The sequence below is a fragment of the Aquarana catesbeiana genome, linkage group LG01, assembly GCF_042186555.1.
Source record: "Aquarana catesbeiana isolate 2022-GZ linkage group LG01, ASM4218655v1, whole genome shotgun sequence".
In the NCBI taxonomy this organism is placed as follows: domain Eukaryota; kingdom Metazoa; phylum Chordata; class Amphibia; order Anura; family Ranidae; genus Aquarana; species Aquarana catesbeiana.
In genome coordinates, this window is record NC_133324.1 from 690,577,067 (window position 1) to 690,602,340 (window position 25,274).

The 25,274-nt window shown below is 42.1% G+C and overlaps 1 protein-coding gene across 3 annotated transcripts in view; it reads left to right on the plus strand.

The window, feature by feature from the left end:
• AFG2A (AFG2 AAA ATPase homolog A) overlaps positions 1–25,274 on the plus strand; it is a 621,949-nt gene that overhangs the window by 163,898 nt on the left and 432,777 nt on the right. For all 3 annotated transcript variants that reach the window (XM_073603630.1, XM_073603610.1, XM_073603621.1), the window contains 2 exons: positions 3,132–3,185; positions 8,686–8,765. In XM_073603630.1, the coding sequence (XP_073459731.1) occupies positions 3,132–3,185; positions 8,686–8,765 (134 nt within the window). The remainder of the gene's footprint in view (positions 1–3,131; positions 3,186–8,685; positions 8,766–25,274) is intronic.

Here is a 25,274-nt window from a genome sequence, read left to right on the forward strand (position 1 = left end):
AACTGACGCTGTACCTAAAGATTGACGTTCTTTTTTCCCCACAAATAGAGCTTTCTTTTGGTGATATTTGATCGCCTCTGCGGTTTTTATTTTTTGCGCTGTAAACAAAAGAAGAGCGACAATTTTGAAAAAAACACACTTCTTATACTTTTTGCTATAATAAATATGCCACTTTTTTTTAATCAAAAAAACTAATTTTTTCCTCAGTTTAGGCCGATTTGTATTCTTCTACATATTTTTGGTAAAAATAAATCGCAATAAGTGTATATTGATTGGTTTGAAAGTTATAACGTCTACAAAATAGGGGATAGATTTATGGCATTTTTATTATTATTTTTTTTACTAGTAATGGCGGCGCTCTGTGATTTTTATCAGGACTGTGACATTATGGCAGACACATCGGACGCTTTCGACACATTTTTGAAACCACTGACAATTATACAGTGATCAGTGCTATAAAAATGTGTAAATGTCACTGGCACGGAAGGGGTTAATTGTGTTCCCTAGTGTGTGTTCTAACTTTAGGGGGATGGGACTGACTAGGAGGAGACAGAGTTCGATGTTCATACATAGTATGAACACACGATCTGTCTCCTCTCCCCTGAAAGAACCGGGATCCTGTATCTAGGTCGGGCACACGCTGCGGGCGCGCGCGCCCCAGTGGACAAAAGGCGAAGCGATGTAACAAAATGTCATTTCGCCCAGCCGTGCCATTCTGCCGCAGTAAAACTGCGGCGACTGGTCGGCAAGCGGATAAAGGTATACGATATGTTGTTCAGGTGTATACCCAACATATTATAGGATCCTACCAGGATCTACAAGAGACATATAAATTATCTGCTTCTTGTTTTTTCTATCTTCAATTAAGACACACTGTAGCATCTCAAGCTAAGAAAACGTATCTCACTCTGCAAGCTGTGCTGCTAATAACCTCTCTGGAGGCCAGTGGTGGCTGGTGCTCCATTTTGGGGGGGGAGGGAAACAAAACCTTGCAATGCTTCTTGCAGAAACATTGCAGTGTACTACAATGCACAGTAACACACTCCCTTGTGTTTGGATGCTGTTTGTTGCCAAAAACTGGGCACTTATATCTGTAGTGTTTTCTTATCTCTCTCCAAAGCCCTAAGTCTAATATTTTGATGTTGCCCATTCTTCTGTTATCAGCATGATAACTTCTGATAAGTTCTCCTAGACGGGAGATAAAAGCAGCTGAAAATTTGGATCGAGGGAGGTTGCTATAAATAGATTAGCAGAGAGCTTGTCTTGTCACAGCACAGCTCTGAAAGTATCTTCGTTTTTCTGCCAATGTGGAGGGAGGGTGGGGGCATTTCCTCCAATCAGCTGTCTCCCAGTGTAAGTCAAGAATCCACTGCTACTGCTGAATGAGGAAGTGAAAATTCTAACCCGATGTAAGAATTCTAAAGAATATAGCAAGCTGAAGACAGCAGATATATATGTAAAACTTATGTAGGGAGATTTGTTTCATCCCTGTGTATCATCTGAGGCTGTTCACTTCAATGGGTATATGTGAGGGTTTACATCCACTTTAAGGCAAAGCACGTTAAAGTGGTTGTAAACCCTTATATATACCAAGTGACTAACCTCAGGTGATACACAGAGATGAAACAAATCCTCCTACGTAAGTTGTACCTGTTTATCTACTCCAATTTTTTCTGTAGATTCTTCTAAAAACACGTAGATCCAAAGATTTTTTCTCAGCACTAGCAGCGAGGGCAGGGATCTGACGTCACACATACACTGCAGAGCATAGAGCAGTGTTTCTCAAACTTTTTTCAGTCAAGGCACCCTTTAAAAATATGCACACTCTGGGGGCACCCCGTTCTAAAATGTAAAAAACTAAACTAAACTTGTTTACATTCAGCTTTCAGTTGGGAACCCCGCTGACAGCTGATGAGTCATCTGTTCTTGGGGACACAGCGGCTGGCTTGCTGGCATGCTCCTTAACATCCAGCTACACACTGGTTGTTAAGGATGCCGGCGGCCTTTTGGCTAGGTAAAAAAAAAAAACAAAGCTGGAAACCAGTGCTTAGCAGCAGTTAACAGTGTTTAGAAGCTTCTAGGAGCTGTCAGCTTTTTTTTCCTGCTGGCAAATCGCTCTTAAAAATGCAAAAAAAAGCGTGTTTTTTTCCTGCTCCTAGAAACTGAAGCTTGAAAAACCTTCTAGCCTAGAATAGTGTGCATGGATACATAGTATAACACTATTTGTTTCTACGGGAAAGAAAAAAACACTCAAAGTAGCTGCTAGGAGCTTAAAAATAAGCTAGCATGCATGGAGCCTATAGAGGCTGAGAAATAAAAGCCCAAATGCCTGTAAAAGCAGCTTTTTTTGAACTGCAGTGTGCATGAGCCCTAAGAGTGATTTATTTTTCTAAAGAAAATACACCTTTGCACACTGGTGCTGACTAGTATTCCAATGTTTCTTTTTTCCCCTAGTTTCTCTCCTTTACTTGGAGCGGGGCAGTGGAGAGGCAAATAAGCATGCTGTGTGGGCGCTAATCATCCTCTTTATCAATTAGTTGTTAGGACACCAACGGCTAGAAGGTTGTAATGTTGAAAAGTGAAAACTATGGCTTTGTGTAATTAAAAGGCAGGCTTGATCCACCCACTGGCTTGTATACAATTTTGGGGCCATTTTGCCAAAGCACCCCTGAAGAAACCTGAAGGCACCCCGGCCTGGTTGAAAAAGACTGGCATACATAGAGCACGGTGTTCCCTGATATCTGAGAGCTGATTGGAGGAAAAGGAAAAACTGTCAGAAGTGACTCATGCAGAGAGATGAGTGATCAGAGAGGAACCACACTCTTTGCTTTTGGATTCATGCTAGTACACATTATAGAAGGATGTGCTTTGTTCATTTTTAATGTCTGAGGGTTACAAGCACTTTAACGTGTGAATAAATGTGTCTTAATCCATGTGAATTAATGTAATGCCCAAGAACGCTGAGTCCTTTTTGGGCCCTAAAGATTTACATTTGTTTACAATTTTTAGCATTTCAGGGCCCAATTCTTGTTGTACTTGTTGAAAACTTCCCAGATGCTTGGCTGAATCAGGGAGGCATTCAAAACGCATATATGTTTTTTTTGCATAACGCTTTTCATTTTTTTTTCCAGGGGCCTGAGCTCATGAATAAATATGTTGGTGAATCCGAAAGGGCGGTACGGGAGGTAAGTGCAAGCATTGTTATAATGTTGATTGCAGTGGACACATGCTGTGATTTTCAATCATTTATGTTATTTCTGTTATCTCTGAGGCTTGGCCCTCGTATACATAGTTACACCAGTGTATGCTGAAAGCAATCTATCTACTAACATTGCAGGTAATGATCTGACATTAGATGAATCTTTTGGGAATCATGAACAGCATCCAACACATCAGTGGGGTGGTGCCATGGGGGTTACTATTATTGTAAATACACTGAGCAAAATTATAAACGCAACACTTTTGTGTATGCCCCTATTTATCATGAGCTGAACGCAAAGATCTACGACTTTTTCTATGTACACAAAAGGCCTATTTCTCTCAAATATTGTTCACAAATCTGTCTAAATCTGTGTTAGTGAGCACTTCTCCTTTGCTGAGGTAATCCATCCACCTCACAGATGTGGCATATCAAGATGCTGATTAGACAGCATGATTATTGCACAGGTGTGCCTTAGGCTGGACACAATAAAAAGCCACTCTAAAATGTGCAGTTTTATCACACAGCACAATGCCACAGATGTCGTAAGTTTTGAGGAAGCGTGCAATTGGCATGCTGACTGCAGGAATGTCAACCAGAGCTGTTGCCCTTGAATTGAATGTTCATTTCTCTACCATAAGCCGTCTTCAAAGGCGTTTCAGAGAATTTGGCAGTACATCCAACCGGCCTCACAACCGCAGACCACGTGTAACCACACCAGCCCAGCACATCCAGCATCTTCACCTCCAAGATCGTCTGAGACCAGCCACCCCGGACAGCTGCTGCAACAATCGGTTTGCATAACCAAAGCATTTCTGCACAAACTGTAATAAACCGTCTCAGGGAAGCTCATCTGCATGCTTGTCGTCCTCATCAGGGTCTCAACTTGACTGCAGTTCGTCGGACATCTTTTCATGATAAATAGGGGCAAACACAAAAGTGTTGCGTTTAGAATTTTGCTCAGTGTATATTATAAGGACACTTAAAGCGGAGTTCCACTCAAAAGTGGAACTTCCGCTTATACGTCTCCTCCCCCCCCTCCCCCCCCCGGTGCCACATTTGGCACCTTTCAGGGGGGAGGGGGGAACAGGTACCTGTTTTTGACAGGTACCGATCCCCACTTCCGGGAGACGGGGCCCCCTCTGCCTTCCTCCGCTGCCGGGCCACATAGAAGGCGCAGCGCGATTCGTGCATGGGCAATAGGGAACCGGCTGTGAGGCCAAAATGCTTTGCTGTCTGGTTCGCTTACAAGGAATGGCAGCGGCTGCACCCAACTGTCAATCCAAAGATTGGCTGAGGTGCTGACATCGCGGGCTCCCTGGACAGGTAAGTGTCCATATATTAAAAGTCAGCAGCTGCAGCATTGCTACTTTAACTGTGAGGAGATTTATATGCGCTTTAGCTCAAGAAATAGCCTCTGCTAAGCGCCTGAAAACTGCCTCCCGTTCATTGCAGTGTGTCTTTTTACACTGGGGCAGTGCACTTGCGGGACATTCCGAAAAGTTCTGCAAGCAGCATCTTTGGGGAAGTTTGGGAGCACTGAAAATAGTGCTTCCAAAACGCCCTGCCCATTGCAATGCGCTTTGAAAGCGTCACAAAATTTGACTTTTTCCACTTTTTGAGTGTAAAAATCGCCCTGCTAGCGGTCGAAAAGCGCTGCTAAAACAGCACAAAAGCGCCGCAAAAACAAGCGGGGCTTTATCGCTAACGGCCGAACGCTGCCAGTGTGAAAGGGGTCTTACTGTTTACCTTCACCATCACCGGAGCAAGCTCTTTCTCTGATTCCAACCTCCTCACTTGCTCTTTCTCTCCCCTGATGCAGTAGCTCTGAGCTCAGGGTTTGACAGCTCACTCTTGTGATGACAGACATCCCAACCTGCAAAAATTCATTTCAGGGAGGTGGCAAACCCATTTCAGGGAGGTGGGTGTGGCTTAAACCATGCTACATATTGGGCGTGGCTTAAATGGGGTATGGTTTAACAGAGTCTGAGATGACTTAGGGCAGAATGTAGTAATGTTAAATAGGGAATATACAGTGTAGAGTGTATGGCAGTGGGTAGTATGTGCATGTGAGGAGTGTGGAGTGAGTAGTAGTGTGCCGGATGGTGTCAGTAGGGCAGTGGACGGTGTCAGTAGTTCTTTATTTTTATTATTATTTTTTTACAATTGTAAATAAATAAGGAGGAGGAGGACAAGGAGCCGGAGAAGAAGGGGGGTGAAGGACACGGAGGGGAGCTCTAGAAAAACGAGGGAGAAGGACACGGAGGGGGCCTGGAGGGCTGGAGGAGGAGGATACAGGGAACAGCCGGGGATGATCAGTGCAGCGGGAGGGACAGTTGTGATCACGAATCTCCCTGTATAGCTTTTTAGCTGACAGCCATAGGAGGGAGAGAACTATACAGGGTCATCGGCGTTCACAGCTGTCCCTCCTGCTGAACTGATCATCCCCGGCTGTGAACCAGGGGACAATCCAGGATCAGCCCTGCAGCTGGGATATCGGGCAGTACTTGTGGGTGTCCGGGAGCAGCCCCCGAAATGCGGGAGTCTCTAGCACCTCGCGGGGGACTTGGGATGTCTGTGATGATAAATGTGAACATTAATAGCTGGGCCTCTCCTAGTAATGTCCTGGCAACATCCTGAGATTATTCATTTAGTCTTTATGAGGTAAGTAAATGACCTACACCTATAGCAAGCGCATTATTCAGCTTTGGTCAAAGCTGCACAGCTTATATTTATGTACAGACAGTCTTTTTCTGCATAGGCAGTTTTTTGGTAAATGTGAACTAACCCTTTAACGCATACTTTCCCACAACGAAAATACGAATATGTAAATGGCCCATACTAAGTCCTCGTAGTATGATGAACTGCTAATGATACTGAACTCTAAACCTATACTCATTATATCAATTGTCATCTTAAAGCTGAACATCTGACAAACAGCTAGATAAACTTTTTGAAAGAAAGGATTTGTATTTCTGTCCATCTAGTCCTGCAATATAGACAGCTCAGCGACATAGCACAGCCAGCCTGATGATCACACTTTTATGCTGCAGTTAATTTACCCCTTTCGTTACCAGAGCACTTTTTTGTGATACGGCACTGCGTCATTTTAACTGATGATTGCGCAGTCGCGCGACGTTGAACCCAAACAAAATTGACGTTTTTTTTCCCCATTTCTTTTGGTGGTATTTCATCACCTCTGCGGTTTTTATTTTTTGCGCTATAAACAAAGAGCAACAATTTGAAAAAAAAAGCAATATTTTTTACTTTTTGCTATAATAAATATCCCCCAAAAATATATAAAAAATAATTTTTTCCTCAGTTTAGGCCGATATGTACTACATATTTTTGGTTAAAAAAAAATCGCAATAACTGTATATTGATTGGTTTGCGCAAAAGTTATAGCGTCTACAAAATAGGGGATAGATTTATGGCATTTTTATTATTATTTTTTTTTTTTTTATTAGTAATGACAGGAATCTGCGATTTTTATCGTGACTGCGACATTATGGCGAATACATCGGACACTTTTGACACTATTTTGGGACCATTGTCATTTATTCAGCGACCAGTGCTATTAAAATGCACTGACTACTGTATAAATTACATAAATGACACTGGCAGGGAAGGGGTTAAACACTAGGGGGCAATCAAGGGGTTAAGTGTGTCCTAGGGAGTGATTCTAACTATGGGGGGGATGGGCTACCTAGGACATGACAGCGATCACTGCTCCCGATGACAGGGAGCAGTAGATCTCTGTCTTGTCACTAGGCAGAACAGGGAAATGCCTTGTTTACATAGGCATCTCCCCGTTCTGCCGCTCCGTGACACGATCGCGGGACACCAGTGGACATCGAGTCCGCGGGTCCCGCGGGCATGGTCACTGAGCACGCGGCGGGATCGCGCCCACAATGCTGCTTCTTAAAGGGGACGGACCTGTACGCCCATTTGTGCAGCCGTGCCATTGTGCCGACGTATGTCGTCGCACACTGGTCGGCAAGCGTTTAAGTAACACAGCTAGGTTTACCTACCTGCTTCCAGAATGTGATTACAGCGAATTAGCAAAAAGAGACTGGTGAGGTCATATTTTAGCCTTCTCTTGACAGCATGTTCCTTGTTCCAGTCTGAGTGCTGGTGTACAGTGGGTTAAGGGTTAATTTGCAAATTGGACTGAAGTTTGGTCTAATTATTTTGAAGCTGTTTTTTCATAGCATCTGTTAAATAAAATGGGGCAAGTAGATATTTAAAAATAGGACAAACGTACAAAATGCTAAAGTTTTAGCCACATCATTTCTTTAAAGTGGATGTAAACCCTCACATATACCCAGTGAAGTGAACAGCTTTAGAAGATACACAGAAATGAAACAAATCTTCCTACATAAGTTTTACATGTATATCTGCTGTCTTCGGCTTTCTATATTCTTTAGAAAGTGCACATTGTGTTAGAAATTTTCTTCCTGTTTCAGCAGTGTGAGGGGAGTCTGGGCATATACTGTGTGAGAGCTGATTGGAGGAACCCACATAGACAGAGGAACAAAGAAACTTGCAGAGCTCTGCTGTGAATAGACAAGTTCTCTGCTAATCTGTCTCTAAGTTCCCTCCCTGACAGAAATTTCCAGCTACTTTCATCTCCTGTGTTGGAAAACTTGTCAGAAGTTATCATGCTGATAACAGAGGAATGGAGCAGCAGCAAGACACAAGGGCTTTGGAGAGGGATAAGTAAACACTACAGATATATGTGCCCATGTCAGATTTCATGAATCGGGTTTACATGCACTTTGGGGTGAACCAATGGCCAGACTTTGGGAGTTCAAGTAATTAAATTATTTAGGAAGCAAATGACTACTGTAGTTGCCGACACTGTAAAGCAATTCATCCTCAAATTTCATAGCCAAAACTTTGTAGATGTTCTAGTACTTCTCTCAACAGCTCAGATCCCACAAAAAGACTAAGGTAAAATAATATGAATTTCTCATGCCACCAATCTGATCAGTTTCAAACCTGTCCTGGATACAATCAAGCAGAGAGAACCTTTGGGAAGTACATTGCTTGTGTCAAGTTACTAAGCTCATTCACACCAATGACTAAGAGTCGCATTCCTCATGTTACTGCACAGCACCGCACGTTAAATGTATCTGTGCAATTCTGTGCCATTCAATCCCAATACACCTTGCCATTGAAGGTGTGTTGCTGCATGCTGCCCAGACCAACAACACACTGGCATGCATTGTAGTACTCTGCCAGAAAATGGTGCATGGCCCACGTCACAACACACATTAACACATTGAGATGCACTGCAGTGCATGTATGTTGATATTCAGATGAATGGCATCATAACTTTTATAATAAATTTAATGAACGTTCTGACTTTGGCTCAGTTGCTTTGTTTATCGGATAGCAAGGGTAGCTCATTGAATACTTTTAGCTATTGCCTTGAATTGTTCCTAGTTAAATCTCTAATGCAATGCTTTGTGTCTTTTTCATAGATATTCAGAAAAGCAAGAGCTGTCTCGCCATCAGTTCTTTTTTTCGATGAAATTGATGCTTTGGCTGTTGAGAGAGGGAGGTAAGATATCAACTATTGAATAATGGAAATGTATGTTCTGAATCGCTCACAAATCAGGGATGTTAGTAATTTAGGCATTCGTTCTAACCTCACCTTCTACTTCTCTATGCACTACTGATTTGTTTTATTTTTTTTGCTGGCTCCAAAGTTGACTCTTGGAAAGTGTAAATGTATGTAAAAGGCCTGCCCCTAACTTCTATACAGTTGTTTGTCTGAAAGTGTACAGCCTAAAGAATTAAAAAGTGACAATATCAGTTTGTACCTTCCATTTTAGTTGGGAAAACGCTTATCAAAACAAAAACGTTTAACAAAAATTTGTTAAAAACTGTTTATTAGTCTACATAAAACATCATTCGCTCCAAGATTCTTATTAAAATATTTTTTAAAAATGTCAAATAATATTAGAAAAACAAATGTGTGCCATTTTATAGTTATTCTTTTTTTGCAAAGTGAAATTATGAAGCGCACAAAATAAGTTAACAAGATAACAAATAAGTTGCTTACACTAATAACTTTTACTACGTGATCTACTTGGCTATTAACCCTTCTGGTGGTATTCCAGAGTGTGGCTTACTGTGTGGCTTGTGTACTGAGTTACATTTCAGTACCATTAGCGGTAACCCCGGGTCACACTCGGGATTACATTGCAGGATCCTGGTACAGCATACTTTACTTTGTCACCAGGATCCTGCGATGTCCCCCCGCTGTGTCCTCCGCCGGATCCTCGGCCCGATACTCTGTGCTCCGTTCCCTGCGATCGTCGCAACGCACGGGGCGGCAAATTCAAAAAGTACTAAAATACACAACACATATAGTACACTGTAATCTTACAGATTACATTACTGTATCAGATCATTTCACCTTCCTTTTGTCCCTGGTGCTTTGCCCAGTGCCCTGCATGCACTTTTTTTTTTAAAATTGTTTATTTATGTAGCGAAAAAGGTCCACATGGACCGCAAGTGAACATTATTACACACAAACAAGAAAAGAAAAACTTAACATGTATCAACAGGTATATATCTTGTCACATGACAACATACAATCATTGTAACTTAACAGTTGTGTTGTATATTGGAGGTAAGTTCTTTATTTTCTGTTGAAACTCGTATAGCATCATTTTGCCAAGTTAATCTTGTGGTAGCTGTTTCTAACTTTATGGAGTCAGGGTTATTATAACCTTACTGGGCACAATTGTGATGTCAAGCATTCTCTCAGGACCAATTCCACTTGTTTTTGTTATTTTGGATAGTTGAAAGAGATAAAGGATATCTAGGTGTTAGAGGAAGCGAAGGAAGAAAAAGGACGGAAAGGGGGGTGAAATGGGGGGGAAGGTTGGGGAGGGGGGGTAAAGGGTCCCCACTTGTATGTAGTGATATTAGTTACCGTCTAGATTGTGTTCGAATATCAGGTGGGCAACTTGTTAAGTCAGACTGTGGTTGTATTTGGTTGAGGTGAGGAAGTAATGCCTCTTAGTGATTGGCCTTCTGCTGAGTAAAAGAACATGTTCCACAGTTGCCATGTTTTGGAGAATGTCTCCTGTCTATTTTGGGCTGTGAGGATGAGATCCTCCATGTTTCTGATTTCCTCCACCTTTGTGAACCAAAGTTCAATCGAGGGAGGGTGTGGGGATTTCCAGTTTAGAGGAATGCAGGCTTTAGCTGCATCCAATAAGTGTCGGATCACAGATTTTTTGTATGTTCGTTCAGGTATATTTGACGCGTGTAGAAGGAAAAAAGCTGGGTCGTCTGTTATTGTACGTTCAGTGAATCTTTGGACCGTCTCTCTAATTGTTTGCCAGAAATGTATTAGTTTGGGACAAGTCCAGAAAATGTGTAGAAGGGTTCCTTTATCTGATTGACATCTCCAGCATTGGTCAGATGTTGATGGGTATAACTTGTGTAGTACTACCGGGGTTCTATACCATCGTGATATGATTTTGTAGTTGGTTTCTTGGGTTTTTGCACATATGGAGGATTTATGTGTGAATCTAAGTATTTGGTTTCTTGTGGAAATGTCAAACTGTCGGTTCAGTTCCTTTTCCCAATTGAGAAGTCCCGGGGGGGATTGAGTCTGCTGGGGGTGTAATCAGGAGTTGGTATGTCAATGAGAGAGTATGTGGTAGTACTCCGTTATCAGTACAGAGTTCCTCTAGTGTCGTGAGTGGTTGGTCATTTGCGGGCGGGGGTTCCATAGTATGGAGAGGAAGTCTAAGCGGAACGGCCCCGCAGGGTCAGTGAGTTCCGTAATCGACTTCCATTTCCCTCCGGAGCTGAAATGCGACGCCTGATACAAGCCCGCCCCGCTCAAACAACGAAAGATCCCGTCATTGAGACCTGGGGTAAATTGAGGGTTACCCAGTATAGGGCGTAGTGGGGAGTTTTGGGTAGAGAGAGATGCCTGAGACAGGAGGCGAGCGCTGATTCTGGCAGTGGTGCCGATCAGAGGATGCCGTGTAATCTGTGCAGGTCCTGCATGCACTTTTATATTATATACTGTATACTGTTTTTTCTGCCTGGGAACTTGAGATTGTCCATGGCAACCAAAAAGTGTCCTTTTTACATCAAAAGTAGTTTTAGATCAGCTAGAAAACAGCGATAGTAAATTAGAACACTTGCAGAATTGAGCGATAGTGATTCGTGGAGAAATTCATTTTATTATTATTATTATTATAATATTATTTTTTATGATTGTTTATAGTTATTTATTATATTATAATTTATATGATTTTGTGTTTCAAACTTTATCATCCCCGGGATGTCTACTAAACTCTTGTTTGGGCAGATTTAAGTGTGTTATTACTAAGAATTACAGGCCTACAATATAAAATGCCAAATTTCTATGCAAAACAATGTACCGCTTTGAGATTCAAAAATCTGACATAATCATACCGCCAGGGAGGCTACAGTGGTTGCAAGCCTCAGACACGAAATATTAACAAAGCATATCCCTCCATAGTGTGTGCTTGTCTCAATTAAGAGCACTAAGGGGGAGATTTACTAACATTGGTGCACCCAGAATCTGCTGCAGCTGTGCATAGTATCCAATCAGCTTCTAACTTCAGCTTGTTCAATTAAGCTTTTGACTATAAGGCCTCATACACACTGGACATTTTTGGATGTTTTACAGCAGCTGTTTTTGGCTTCAGACATTTTTTTCTACAGTCAATAAACTCTCCATCCCGTTATCCTATGTGTCCATGCACACACAGGCTGTTATCAGCAGTTTTTGGCTGGGGCGTTTTTTGGCTTTAAAAAACCCCCCAAAACTAGTGGGTTTTGAGAGGAGTTTTTCACCTGTTTTCAGCTGTAAAAACACTCTAACGCAGAAAACCGCTAATAAACCCTATTGCAAAAACGTTGAAAAACTCACTGCAAAGATACTGGTGTTTTTATAACGTTATTTTAATGTTCAGTGTGCATGAGGCCTAAAACCTAGGAGCTGATTGGCTTCTATGCACAGCTGCACCAGATTCTGTATGCACTAGTTTTAGTAAATCTCCCCCCAAGTTTCATTTCCGTCTGCTGCTTTGTTCATATGCTATCAGTATGACTCACTTCTGACAAGTTTTGCTGACACCAAGAGAAAAAAAGGTGACAGAGGTGGGAGCTCCAGCTGATTGACGGCCTCAGCTCTGTCCCTGTATAGTATGTGAAGGGAGGTGTGTCCCTTCCCTCCAATCAGCTGTCAGAGCTCTATTCTCTGAGCTCTGCAAAGTGTGACTTCAGATCTCTACCCCTTTTTTTCTGACAGCTCAGACAAGCTTTAAGAATTTGGAACTTTGATCGGATGTAGAGAAGAAAAGACAGCACCTAAACAGATAAAACTTATGTAGGAGGATTTGCTTCATCTCTGTGTATCACCTGAGGCCTGTCACTTTACTGGGTATATGTAAGGGTTTACAACCACTTTAAGTAATATATATGGAAAAAAGAGCACAAATATGTTGGACTATATAGGCCATAGAAGGAGCAAGGCAATCAATGCTATAAAATATTACAGTTTATCCATAGAGAACATAAAAACATTACATAATATATATGTATCTGAATAATTAAAAGCAATTGTGCTTATAGGTTTCACTGTTTGTGTTTGTACACTTAGAAGGTGAATACTGTTACATTAGGTCTTCATACGCCAATGCGTTTCGTAAAGATTTGCTTCATCAGGGCTATGAAAACCATACAGCACTCATCTAGAAAAAAATAATAGCATTTACATACTGATCATACATCAATTTACATAGTATATACATCCAGCATTTGCTATAGTCATATGTTTATCGTGTGGGATCCACCTCGGTGTGGGGTATCATTAGCACATTATCTCCCTGGGCAGGCGCTGGAGCACATAGGAAAACTCAGATCATGGGGGGGGTCACTAGGTATAAAAAAATTGGATATGACAACACTTATATCTGTACACCTCTGTTTGGAGAAACATACATAGATATATATAGATTGCAAAAAATACCTACTAAGGGCATATATACAGGGGGTAAAATATGTATTGAACACATCACCATTTTTCTAGGTTAATATATTTCTAAAAGTGCTTGTTACATGAAATTTTCACCACATGGCGGTAACAACCCATGCAATCCATACATACAAAGAAACCAAAACAAATAAGTTCAGAAATTAAGTTACGTGGAATGACACAGGAAAAAAGTTTTGAACACGCTAGCTGAAATTTATTTAATACTTCATACAAAATCCCTTTTTGGTAATGACAGCTTCAAGACGAATCCTGTATCCTGAAAACTAGTCGCATGCATTGCTCAGGTGTGATTTTGGCCCTTTCTTCCACACAGTCTTCAAATCTGGAAGGTTCTGTGGGTCTCTTCTACAAACTCTGATCTTTAGTTCTTTCCATAGATTTTCTATTGGATTCAAGTCATGTGATTGGCTGGGCCATTCTAGCGGATTTATTTTCTTTCTTTGAAACAATTGAGAGTTTTCTTGGCTTTGTGTTTGGGATCATTGTCTTGCTGAAATATCCACCCTCATTTCATCTTCTTCATTCTGTTAAATGGCAGCAGATTTTATCAAGAATGTCATGGTACATTTTTCCATTCCTTCTTCCTTCATTCATATGAAGTTTGCAAGTACCATATGCTGAAAAACAGCCCCACGCTATGATATTCACACCTCCAAATTTCACTGTTGGTGCGGTGTTTTTGAAGTGATGTGCAGTGCCATTAGACCTCCAAACATGGTGTGTATTATGGCATCCAAAGAGTTCAGTTTTGGTCTCAACTGACCAGTCTATACTGTCCCAGTATTTCACAGGCTTGTCTAAATGTTGTGCAGCAGACTTTAAACAAGCTTCAACATGCTTTTTCTTCAGCAATACGGTTTATGGTGAAAGGATGTTCTGTTTCAATGGTTTTTATTGGAGGTTTTTCAAGACATTTTTAACATTTAAGTCTTAACTGTATACCATATCTCAGTATAAGTATTATACAGTGTGCCTTTCTGGAAAAGTAAATTATTGTATTCTGGTCTGCACATCTGTTACTGCTTACTGCTCCAGTTCAAGAGAAAGCAAAAAGGGTAAAAGGAAAACACAACTAGATAAAATTTCCATAGTCAGAAAGGTAACTATGAGTATCTCTTGATTTCCCCATCCCTTCACCTCTCCCAGTGAAGGAGGGGAGGAAGGGGGAGGACCAAGACCATAGATTATTCCAAGAGAAGAAAAGGAGAAGAATGAAAGTAAGTAGAGAAGAATATCAGAGAGGGAAGGAAGTGCACTCCCTAAAATTAACTCGGTCAATCCCTGGGATCTCACAGGGGTCAGACAAGTATTTGATCCAGGGTTCCCAGATCTTGTCAAATAGGGCTCATTTGTCCTGTAAAATCGCAGAAAGGCGCTCATTTACCATGATCCATGACAACTTGTTTTTTACCGAAAGGGATCGTGAGCGTCTTCCATGATCTGGCAATTGCTATTCTGGCTACCGTAAAGATAAAGGTTACAAGTTTCCCCGCCTGTTTAGAGGTGCCTTCCACCGGGCGTCCCAGAAGAGCTTGCTGCAGTGATTTAGTAAAGTTCACCTGTGTTAGTGAGATGATGAAATTATAGAGACGAATCCAAAAAATGTTTTACCTAGGGGAGGACCACCACATATGGGTCACTGTGCCTTCCATACCGCACCCTCGAAAGCAGGAGGGGGAGGCCCCTGGGACAAACAAAGCTATTCTCGTCAGTACCATGTATCATCTGAGCAATACCTTGTAATTTGCTTCGATCAATTAAGTATTTATATATGATTTTGACGCGCACAGTGACATTTTTGGCCATTCAACAAGAATGTCTCCCCTATGTCTTGTTCCCACTTCTTCATATAGAACAATTTTCCTGGAGTAGAGGTCAATATACCATAGATTTTGGAGATAAGGCCAGTGTGCTTGTCAAGGGATCTGCATAAATACTCCATTGAGGTGGACGTGCTTATATCAGCTGCCCGTTGTAAGGTTTGCAGAAAATGCACTATTTGCACATAATGAAAGGTCTCTGAGTTTGGAAAAAGATATTTCTCTTGACGGGTTCCTTGGAATAGGATCCCTCTATGGTCACTGAGATCAGCAATTCGTATCAAACCCTTGTTTGTCCACCAAACAAGAGTGTGGGGCTTGAGGCCTGGGTTGAAGTCTGGATTGCCGGATAGGGGGACTATGGGAGCATGTGGAGATTTAAAATTGTGGGGTTTTGTTAATCTATCCCATAGGTTTAATGAAAATGATAGTGTGGGACACATCATGACCGGTCTATCTTTAGGTCTCAGTCACATCAGGTGACTAATTGGTTTTGTGGGATGTAGGGATGATTCACTTTTCATCCAGATGGATGGAGGTGTTGCAGAGTGGTAGCAAATTAGCTATGCCATTTGTGCTGCACGAAAATATTTGGCCAAGTCCAGGATTCCCAAGCTTCCCCTAATCTTAGGTGTGTATAGGGTGCGCTTGTTCACCCGAGGCCTCTCATTCCCCCATATAAATTTCAAAACCTTATTTTGGAATTTGTGTAAATCTGACATGCAGATTGAAATAGGCAGTGCTCTGAATAAATATAATAACCTGGGCAAGAGAATCATCTTGATCGTGTGCAGTTGACCGAACCATGGTGGAGGATTATTGACCCATCATTGGAGATCAGCCCGCATTTTGCTATATAATGGGGGCCAGTTTGCCTGATATAATTTGTCTAAAGTTAGGGTTAGCAAAATTCCTAAATATGGAAGGGCATTCGTCTGCCATTTAAAATGAAATGAGTTTTGTAGTTGTGCTACTATATCCGCATCCAATGAGAGGTTGAGGGCAACCGATTTCGAATGATTGATTGAAAGACCCGAAATCACGGAGAAGTGGCGTAGTGTTTGGTATAGGTTTAGGAGTGACATGACCGGGGACGAAAGAAGCAAGAGGATGTCGTCAGCAAAACACTTGTGCTCGGACTCTCTGCAATGTATGTCTTTTATGTCGGTATGGTCCCTGGTTTTAATCGCCAAGGGTTCCAGGGCCCATGAAAATGGAATAGGAGATAGAGGGCACCCTTGCCAAGTTCCTCTATGGATATCTATTTGGAGCGAAACGTATCCCTTTACCTGAATTCTTGCTGTAGGTTTGCTATAAAGAGTCTGCAACACCCCCAAAAATTTTGGGCTGCACCCGTAGCCTTTCAATACATAAAATAGATAGTCCCATGACAAGGAATCAAAGGCCTTGTATAAATCTAATGACAACAGCATTCCCTTCCTGGGTCCACAATTATCCCAATTAGACTGGACCGCTTATATGATATCTATTAATGGTTGGGTCTGATCCAGGTCTTGACGATTGGGCACAAACCCCACCTGGTCCAGATGGATGTAATTGGATAGGAAAGTATTCATTCAATTTGCCAAAACTTTAGTCATCAGTTTGAGAGCTACGTTAATTAGCAAAATCGGGTGATAGTTGGCACAGTCCACATGATCCTTCCCAGGTTTAGGAATGACATGGATAAAGGCCGCATTTTCGTGCGTTGCCAATGCTGAACTCTTCTTCAGGTCATTGAAAAAGGAGCATAGGTGGGGTACCAACAACTCCGAATACTTCTTATAGTAGAGACCCGAGAATCCATCAGGGCCAGGTGCCTTTGAGGGGTGCAGACTCTTGATGGCCTCTTTGATTTCGCCCTCTGTAAAACTCCCTCCATCAGTTCCATATGATCGTTTGCCACCTTAGGTAAGGGTATGTCCCTAAAGTGCTTATTGACCAAAGCTGCGGGAAAAACGTTTGGTGAAGCGTATCATTTTGAGTAAAAGGAACAGAATTCCTATACCACCAAATTTGGATTTTGGGTCCATTTGCCATTGCGCAAGCGTAGTTTTGGTAAAGCTGGATTGTAGGGGCGGGGTGTGAGTTTCCTAGCTAACAACGTGTTCGGCTTGTCTCCCAAGGTGTAGATTTGGTGTCTAGACCAGCGAAGATACTTCTCCGCTTTGGTAGTGAGGATAAGGTTTAATGCCGTACGAGCCGCATTGATTTTGTGTCTCATATCGATCTGGGGGGTTTCCTTTTGTTCCTGCATAAGGGCCTCTAGGTCGGTCTCCTGTTGTTGTATTGTTTGTGTGTATATGCGTTTGGTCCTAGAGGCAAGTTGAATCAACTGACTGTGAGTTGTGGATTTGTGCGGTGACAAGTTGATGCTCGGGGTCGTGTCAGTGGCTCGATTTTCAGTAAAGTATTGGCCTATGGCCTTTTCGATTTTGGTGAATATAATAGGATCATTAAGTAAGGAGGCATTGAGGCACCAAGTGGTAGGTTTCGGTTTTGTCCCCAGATTTGATAAACAAATTTGCATCAGGTAATGATCAGACCACACCGTGGTCAGTATTTTAGCTGATTTGATTGAGGGGAGCAAGATGTGATAGAGTGAACACATGATCGATTCGGGAGTAGGTTTTATGTACTTGGGAATCATGGGTATAATCCCTTGTGGTTGGGTGGAGATCTCTCCAAATATTGATTAGGGAGTGTAACAGCCGAGCCAATTTACAACCCTGTTTCGGAGTATGTTTCAAGACTGGTTTATATGGATTAGACCTATCCAGTGCTTGGTCCAGGGGTGTACATTACTGTCTCCTCCTAGTATGAGCTTACCCGTTGCATGTGGAAGCAGTGTCGCTAGAATAGTTTCGAAGAACTTTACCTGTCTCCCATTAGGGACATAGTAAGAGACTAACGTGATGGCCTGTTCGTTAATTCTCCCAGACCCCTCTTTATCTTTCAGGACCATATCCCGGGTAAAGGAAACGCCTTTAGCAATGCACATCGCGACTCCTCCTTTTTTTTTCTCTGGGTCATTGGAAAAATAACACTTGAAATATCGGGCATTAAGGTATTTAGGTGCCGAGGCCCGGGAGAAATAGGTTTCCTGTAAGAGCACTATGTCCGCTCCCCATTTATGATATTTGTGAAAAGCCTTTGCCCTTTTAGTTGGAGAATTTATGCCCTGCACATTATGGATTAGAACTGTGAATTTGGTTGCATGGGTACTCAACATGGTGGTTCAATAAACTGCACTTGCCTGTTATAGTTTTCCATCGCCTCGCCTGAGGCGCTCTGAGGGAAGACCGCTAGGTTTGGAGCATGGAGCGCACTTAGGTAAGGAGCCTGAAAAAAGAGACGAAAAGGTATAGAGTTAGAGTAATGTACCGACACACTGATTATCCGTGTGTCCAAAAACACAAAACATATAAGCAACATGATGTCACACAAGGTGACGTAAGTCATTGAGGGTAGACCACTAGGTTTGGAGCGTGGAGTGCACTTAGGTAAGGAGCCGAAAAAAGAGAAAAAAGGTATAGAGTTAGAGTAATGTACCGACACAATGATTATCCGTGTGCCCAAAAACACAAAACATATAAGCAACATGATGTCACACAAGGTGACGTAAGTCATTGAGGGTAGACCGCTAGGTTTGGAGCGTGGAGTGCACTTAGGTAAGGAGACGGAAAAAAGAGAAGAAAAGGTATATTGTTAGAGTAATGTACCGACACACTGATTATCCGTGTGTTCAAAAACACAAAACATATAAGCAACATGATGTCACACAAGGTGACGTAAGTCATTGACCTCTGGGAATTCAACGTTCCCATAAAGTATCGTGAGGTTGTCACTCTCTAATGAGGTGGGACAAGCTCACCAAGAAGTGGCATGCATTTGGGCCCCAGTGTCTTTCCAGTCCTGTTACTGTGAGGAAAAGAAGTGTCAAGGATAAGATTCATAGCTTCAACATTAACCAGGCTAATTTAGTGAACACAATGGAATAGACAGCCGCTATCCATCCAGAACAATCATCTGTTTCAACTTTGGACTGGATTAAGGTGTCCACATCCTAGTTTGGCAACAGTGCCAACAACAAACCTGTGTGTGGGAAAACAACATGAAAAAAGAGGGGGGGAGGGGAAAACACTTTGATTACAACTCTTTGTCAGGAGGCTGGAGATCAGTTCTGATCCATCCGTACGCTCCCATGGCTGGATTGGAACATTTGGATGAGGAACGGCCTTGTTGAGACCATATGGGCGAAATCGGTCTATCCCTGACTTGTTGAGGGGAAGGAGATGAAGGTTCTCGAGTGATCAGTCCAAGGTCTAGCAGAATGTCCTCTTATCACTAAAATTGGCAAAGGAATGCTTCTGTCACGTACCTGGTGGAGATCAAACTGGAGAGGGGGCTTCTCTTGCACCTCCTGTCCGACACCCCTGGTAGTGATGACAGGGAGTGAAGGACCCAGAGTGGCACAAGCGCCGATGTAGCTGTTGGTGCTGGCTGGGACTTGGCAGGAACCAGGTGGCTGTAGAGCACTGGGCAGGCTCTGAGAACTGGAGCTCCGAATCGCTGGGTCAGCAGATGGAGGCGTAGCTGGGACGAAAGCCAGGAGATCATCAACAGCCGGACAGAGCAGGTACCGAGAGAGGAGGCAGAGACGGGATACAAGCTGGGTTCGGTACACAGACGGGCAGCAAGGTACAGGAACATCAGGCAGAAGCGGTGTCAAACACGAGCCGGGATCAGGTAGGCAGGCGGAAGTCAAGGAGAAGGTTCAGGTATAGCCAGGTCAAAACACAGGTAACTGGATCAAGTAAGCAGGCACTAGCTGAAAGACCACTCAGCAAAGTTCATGTGTCAGTGCTCAGTTTAAATAGACTACTTGGCACCCAAATGTGCACGTCTGCGCGGGCACCTGTGTGCGCGCACTGGCGCGTGCCTGTACATGCCCGCACATGCGCCCATACAAGACCTTCTTTATACTGGTGTGCCCGTACTTGTGCATGTCTATTAGCCGGACTTCTCTTACAGCTTCTTACCTTTATAGGCAAATGAGAGGCGGAAGGGAAAAGACCATCAATATTTCATGTGGCGATTGATTCGGTGCGTCAGTAGAGGCTTCAATGCCCGTCTCTTCTGGATGGTTAGTTTAGAGATATCCGCAAATATATGGACAGGGTGGCCTAATAAATTTATGTCTCCCTTGCTCCTGGCTTCCGACATCATTTTTTCCTTAAACCTATAAAAATGCAGCTTTACTAACAAATCTCTGGGAAGGCCATCTGTTCTCGGGGCAGTCAAGGCTCGATGCACCCTGTCAAGCTCCAGATGGTGAGGAGAAATTCCTGAAATCAAGTCCTGCATCAGGGTGTGTACTGCAGCCTCCAGATCGGTGATCGATTGTGGCAATCTGCGCAGCCTAAAATTATATCGTCTAGATCTGTTTTCCAAGTCTTCGATTTTTGCATTAGCTTGGTCATGCAGAGAAGAGATCATCTTAGTGTTTTAGTTAACCCTGCCCACCGTGCCATCCACCTTATATTCGATCATGTCTAGCCTCTCCCCAATGCAGTGGAAATCTCCCCTTACTCTGCTGCCGCAGAGTGAGGGGAGACCAGGCTGTAAGGTGACTGAGCCTCCTGTCCCTTCTTCTTCGGATCCGACGCCATCTTGGAAGAGGGGGCCTGGTATGCTGCTGGTGAAGCGTGCCCCGGTCAAGTCATGTTTTGGTAGCGCGACGGGTTCTTTTTAGCTAATCTCGCTGTCCTCCGCTGCATAGTATGGTCCGGTGCCCGGGTAAGTGCTCACTGCACCCGGATCGCTGTTTATATGCTCGGAAAGCCCGACGGCTAGCGGAGCTTGGTCAGAACATGTCCGCTCCCGGCGCCACGTGCATGCGCTCCGTGAACTTATGTTCCTTCCGATTCCTGATTATGGCCCCAACAGTGTTAACTGGAACATTTCGAAGTTTAGAAATTCTTTCTGTAACCAATACAATCTGTATGTTTTGCAACAATAAGGCTGCGAAGGTCTTAAGAGAGCTCTTTGCTTTTACCCATCATGAGATGTTTCTTGTGTGACACCTTGGTAATGAGACACCTTTTTAATAGGCTATCAGTTGAGACTGAACCAGCTGATCTTAATTTGCACTAACAAGGGACAGGATTGCTTTCTAATTACTGATAGATTTCAGCTGGTGCCTTGGCTTTCCATGTCTTTTTGGACCTCCCTTTCTTCATGTGTTCAATACTTTTTGCCTGTGTCATTCCATTTTATTACACATAACTTAATTTCTGAACTTATTTGTTTTGGTTTCTTTCTATGTTTGGATTGCATGGGTTGTTACTGAAATGTGGTAAAAATGTTATGTCAATTGCACCTTTATAAATATATTTACCTAGAAAAATGGTGATGTGTTCAATATTTATTTTACCCACTGTACATAACGCATCCAAATCAAGAAAAATATCCCATTTCTCATCTAAAGATATATAGAAGTGTTTGATCTATAGCAAGGGGAACAGGGGGGTGATGCATTGACCAAATAAGATTATTTAAGGGACGGCGGCGACTCCATCACTGCCAGACCACTGGGTGAACTGGACGCTTCCACCATCCTGAGACAGTATGTGTTTACTGGTTTGTGGAACTAGAGTATTGGCAGATACATAGCTAGTGAGTACAGAGGAACAAATCCTAATATACTTAGATTGACTTATGCTGTGTTTAACATTAGGATTGGCAAAGACACGGATGTGTCTCTCAGCAAAGACACGGATGTTCATATCCATATAGGAGGACTTGTTACTATCCCATTGGGACCCATGAGTGAGTTTATCCACCTATATGAAAAGGAGAGTCTATAGCATATTTTGGGTGTCTCTGACATATATATGAATGGGGATATCTTTATAATATGTTGCAGGTCTCTTATTCCTTTGATCTGTCTTTCCTAAATGGATTGTTTCATATTTTTTACATTACATGGATGGATTTTAAGGTATGACATCAAAATTTAAAATGCTATCTCAATATATATGAGGAATTATTTGGTCATTGCATCACTCCCCTGTCCCCCTTGTTATAGATCAAACATCAAACACTTCCATATATCTTTGGATGAGGACTGGGATATTTTTCTTGATTTGAATGCGTACATATATATATATATATATATATATATATTGCAATCTATATCCTGTACAGTGGGGACGGAAAGTATTCAGACCCCCTTAAATGTTTCACTCTTGTTATATTGCAGCCATTTGCTAAAATCATTTAAGTTCAATTTTTTTCTCATTAATGTACACACAGCACCCCATATTGACAGAAAAACACAGAATTGTTGACATTTTTGCAGATTTATTAAAAAAGAAAAACTGAAATATCACATGGTCCTAAGTATTTTGCTGTGACACTCATATATTTAACTCAGGTGCTGTTCATTTCTTCTGATCATCCTTGAGATGGTTCTACACCCTACATTTGAGTCCAGCTGTGTTTGATTATACTGATTGGACTTCATTAGGAAAGCTACACACCTGTCTATATAAGACCTTACAGCTCACAGTGCATGTCAGAGCAAATGAGAATCATGAGGCCAAAGGAACTGCCTGAAGAGCTCAGAGACAGAATTGTGGCAAGGCACAGATCTGGCCAAGGTTACAAAAAAATTCTGCTGCGCTTAAGGTTCCTAAGAGCACAGTGGCCTCCATAAACCTTAAATGGAAGACATTTGGGATGACCAGAACCCTTCCTAGAGCTTGTCGTGCGGCCAAACTGAGCTATCGGGGGAGAAGAGCCTTGGTAAGAGAGGTAAAGAAGAACCCAAAGATCACTCTGGCTGAGCTCCAGAGATGCAGTCGGGAGATGGAAGAAAGTTGTAGAAAGCCAACCATCACTGCAGCCCTCCACCAGTCGGGGCTTTATGGCAAAGTGGCCTGACTGAAGCCTCTCCTCAGTGCAAGACACATGAAAGCCCACATGGAGTTTGCTAAAAAACACCTGAAGGACTCCAAGATGTTGAGAAATAAGATTCTCTGGTCTGATGAGACCAAGATAGAACTTTTTGGCCTTAATTCTAAGTGGTATGTGTGGAGAAAACCAGGCACTGCTCATCACCTGTCCAATACAGCCCCAACAGTGAAGCATGGTGGTGGCAGCATCATGCTGTGGGGGTGTTTTTCAGCTACAGGGACAGGACGACTGGTTGCAATCGAGGGAAAGATGAATGCGGCCAAGTACAGGGATATCCTGGATGAAAACCTTCTCCAGAGTGCTCATGACCTCAGACTGGGCCGAAGGTTTACCTTCCAACAAGACAATGACCCTAAGCACACAGCTAAAATAACGAAGGAGTGGCTTCACAACAACTCCGTGACTGTTCTTGAATGGCCCAGCCAGAGCCCTGACTTAAACCCAATTGAGTATTTCTGGAGAGACCTAAAGATGGCTATCCACCAAAGTTTACCATCCAACCTGACAGAACTGGAGAGGATCTGCAAGGAGGAATGGCAGAGGATCCCCAAATGCAGGTGTGAAAAACTTGTTGCATCTTTCCCAAAAAGACTCTTGGCTGTATTGGGGTGTGTCTAATAAATACTGAGCAAAGGGTCTGAATACTTAGGACCATGTGATATTTCAGTTTTTCTTTTTTAATAAATTTGCAAAAATGTCAACAATTCTGTGTTTTTCTGTCAATATGGGGTGCTGTGTGTACATTAATGAGGAAAAAATATTAACTTAAATGATTTTAGCAAATGGCTGCAATATAACATTTAAGGGGGTCTGAATACTTTCTGTCCCCACTGTATATCTATGTATGTTGCTCCAAACAGAGATGTACAGATATGAGTATTGTCATATCCAATTCTTTTATACCTAGTGACCCCCCATGATCTGAATTTTCCTATGTGCTCCAGTGCCCACCCAGGGAGATAATATGCTAGTGATACCCCACACTGAGGTGGATCCCACATGGTAAACACATGACTATAGAACATGCTGGATGTATATACTATGTAAATTGATGTATGGTCAATATGCAAATGCTATTATTTTTTCTAGATGAGTGTTGTATGGTTTTCATAGCCCTGATGAAGCAAATCTTTGCAAAATGTGTTGGCGTATGAAGACCTAATGTGCCAGTATTCACCTTCTAAGTGTACAAACAAAAACCGTGACACCTTTGAGCACAATTGCTTTTAAATATTCAGATGCATATATTATGTGATGTTTTCTGTGGAATAAACTGTAATATTTTATAGTATTGATTGTCTTGCTCCTTTTGTGGCCCGACATCTTTGTGCTATTTTTTCCATATATGTGTATATATATATATATATATATATATTACAGATGATGGCCATGAGTGTCACAATATTCTATGCACTTTAAGTAATCCAAAGTGACCAGCACTGCTCCACGCCAAAGCCTCTCCTCTACTGATGCTCAGTGTACCGGCACATGAGCGTCTCCATTAAAGAAAAAGAAGATTGGTGGCACACCATGGAAGGAAGAACTTCTGTAGAATAGTTACTTTATTGTCATAGTGCCACAGGACATAGACAGAACATTACAGGAACATTGGTAGACCGGTTTCACACGGATAACTCGTGCTTGATCACAACAAAAATGTAGCCCCAAACCTGAGCTATTTAAATGCTCCACCCAAAAGTGATGCAACAAAAAAAGCCTGGTTTGATTGGCTGACCAACATATATAGCAATTAAACACACCAGATAAAATCAATAAATCACAAAGTGTGTAAAAACTAGACTTGAAAAAACTGAGATAATGAAGATAGAACGAGGAGTACAGCGTGAGGAGAAATATACATAAACATGTATATAAATATATAAATATATATACATAATAAAGACCACCAAAAAGTACCTAGAAAAATTCAAGAATAAACCAAAACAAATTGAATATAAAATAATATATATTGATTGGTTAGTTAAACTGGAACAGAGAACACAAGAAGCAACCACTGAATCTAAAGAATAGCAAAGATGTTTTTATTACAAATTATGTGAGCAGACTGCAGTTACTCTTTAGGGCAAGCAAAGGGTCGTAGTTTGGAGATCAATTATATAGGACAATAAAGGAAAATAAATGGGTTGCTACACTGGTAGGTTGACTAGTATAGTTTTCCATCAATTAATAATTGTTTTATATACAAACACCA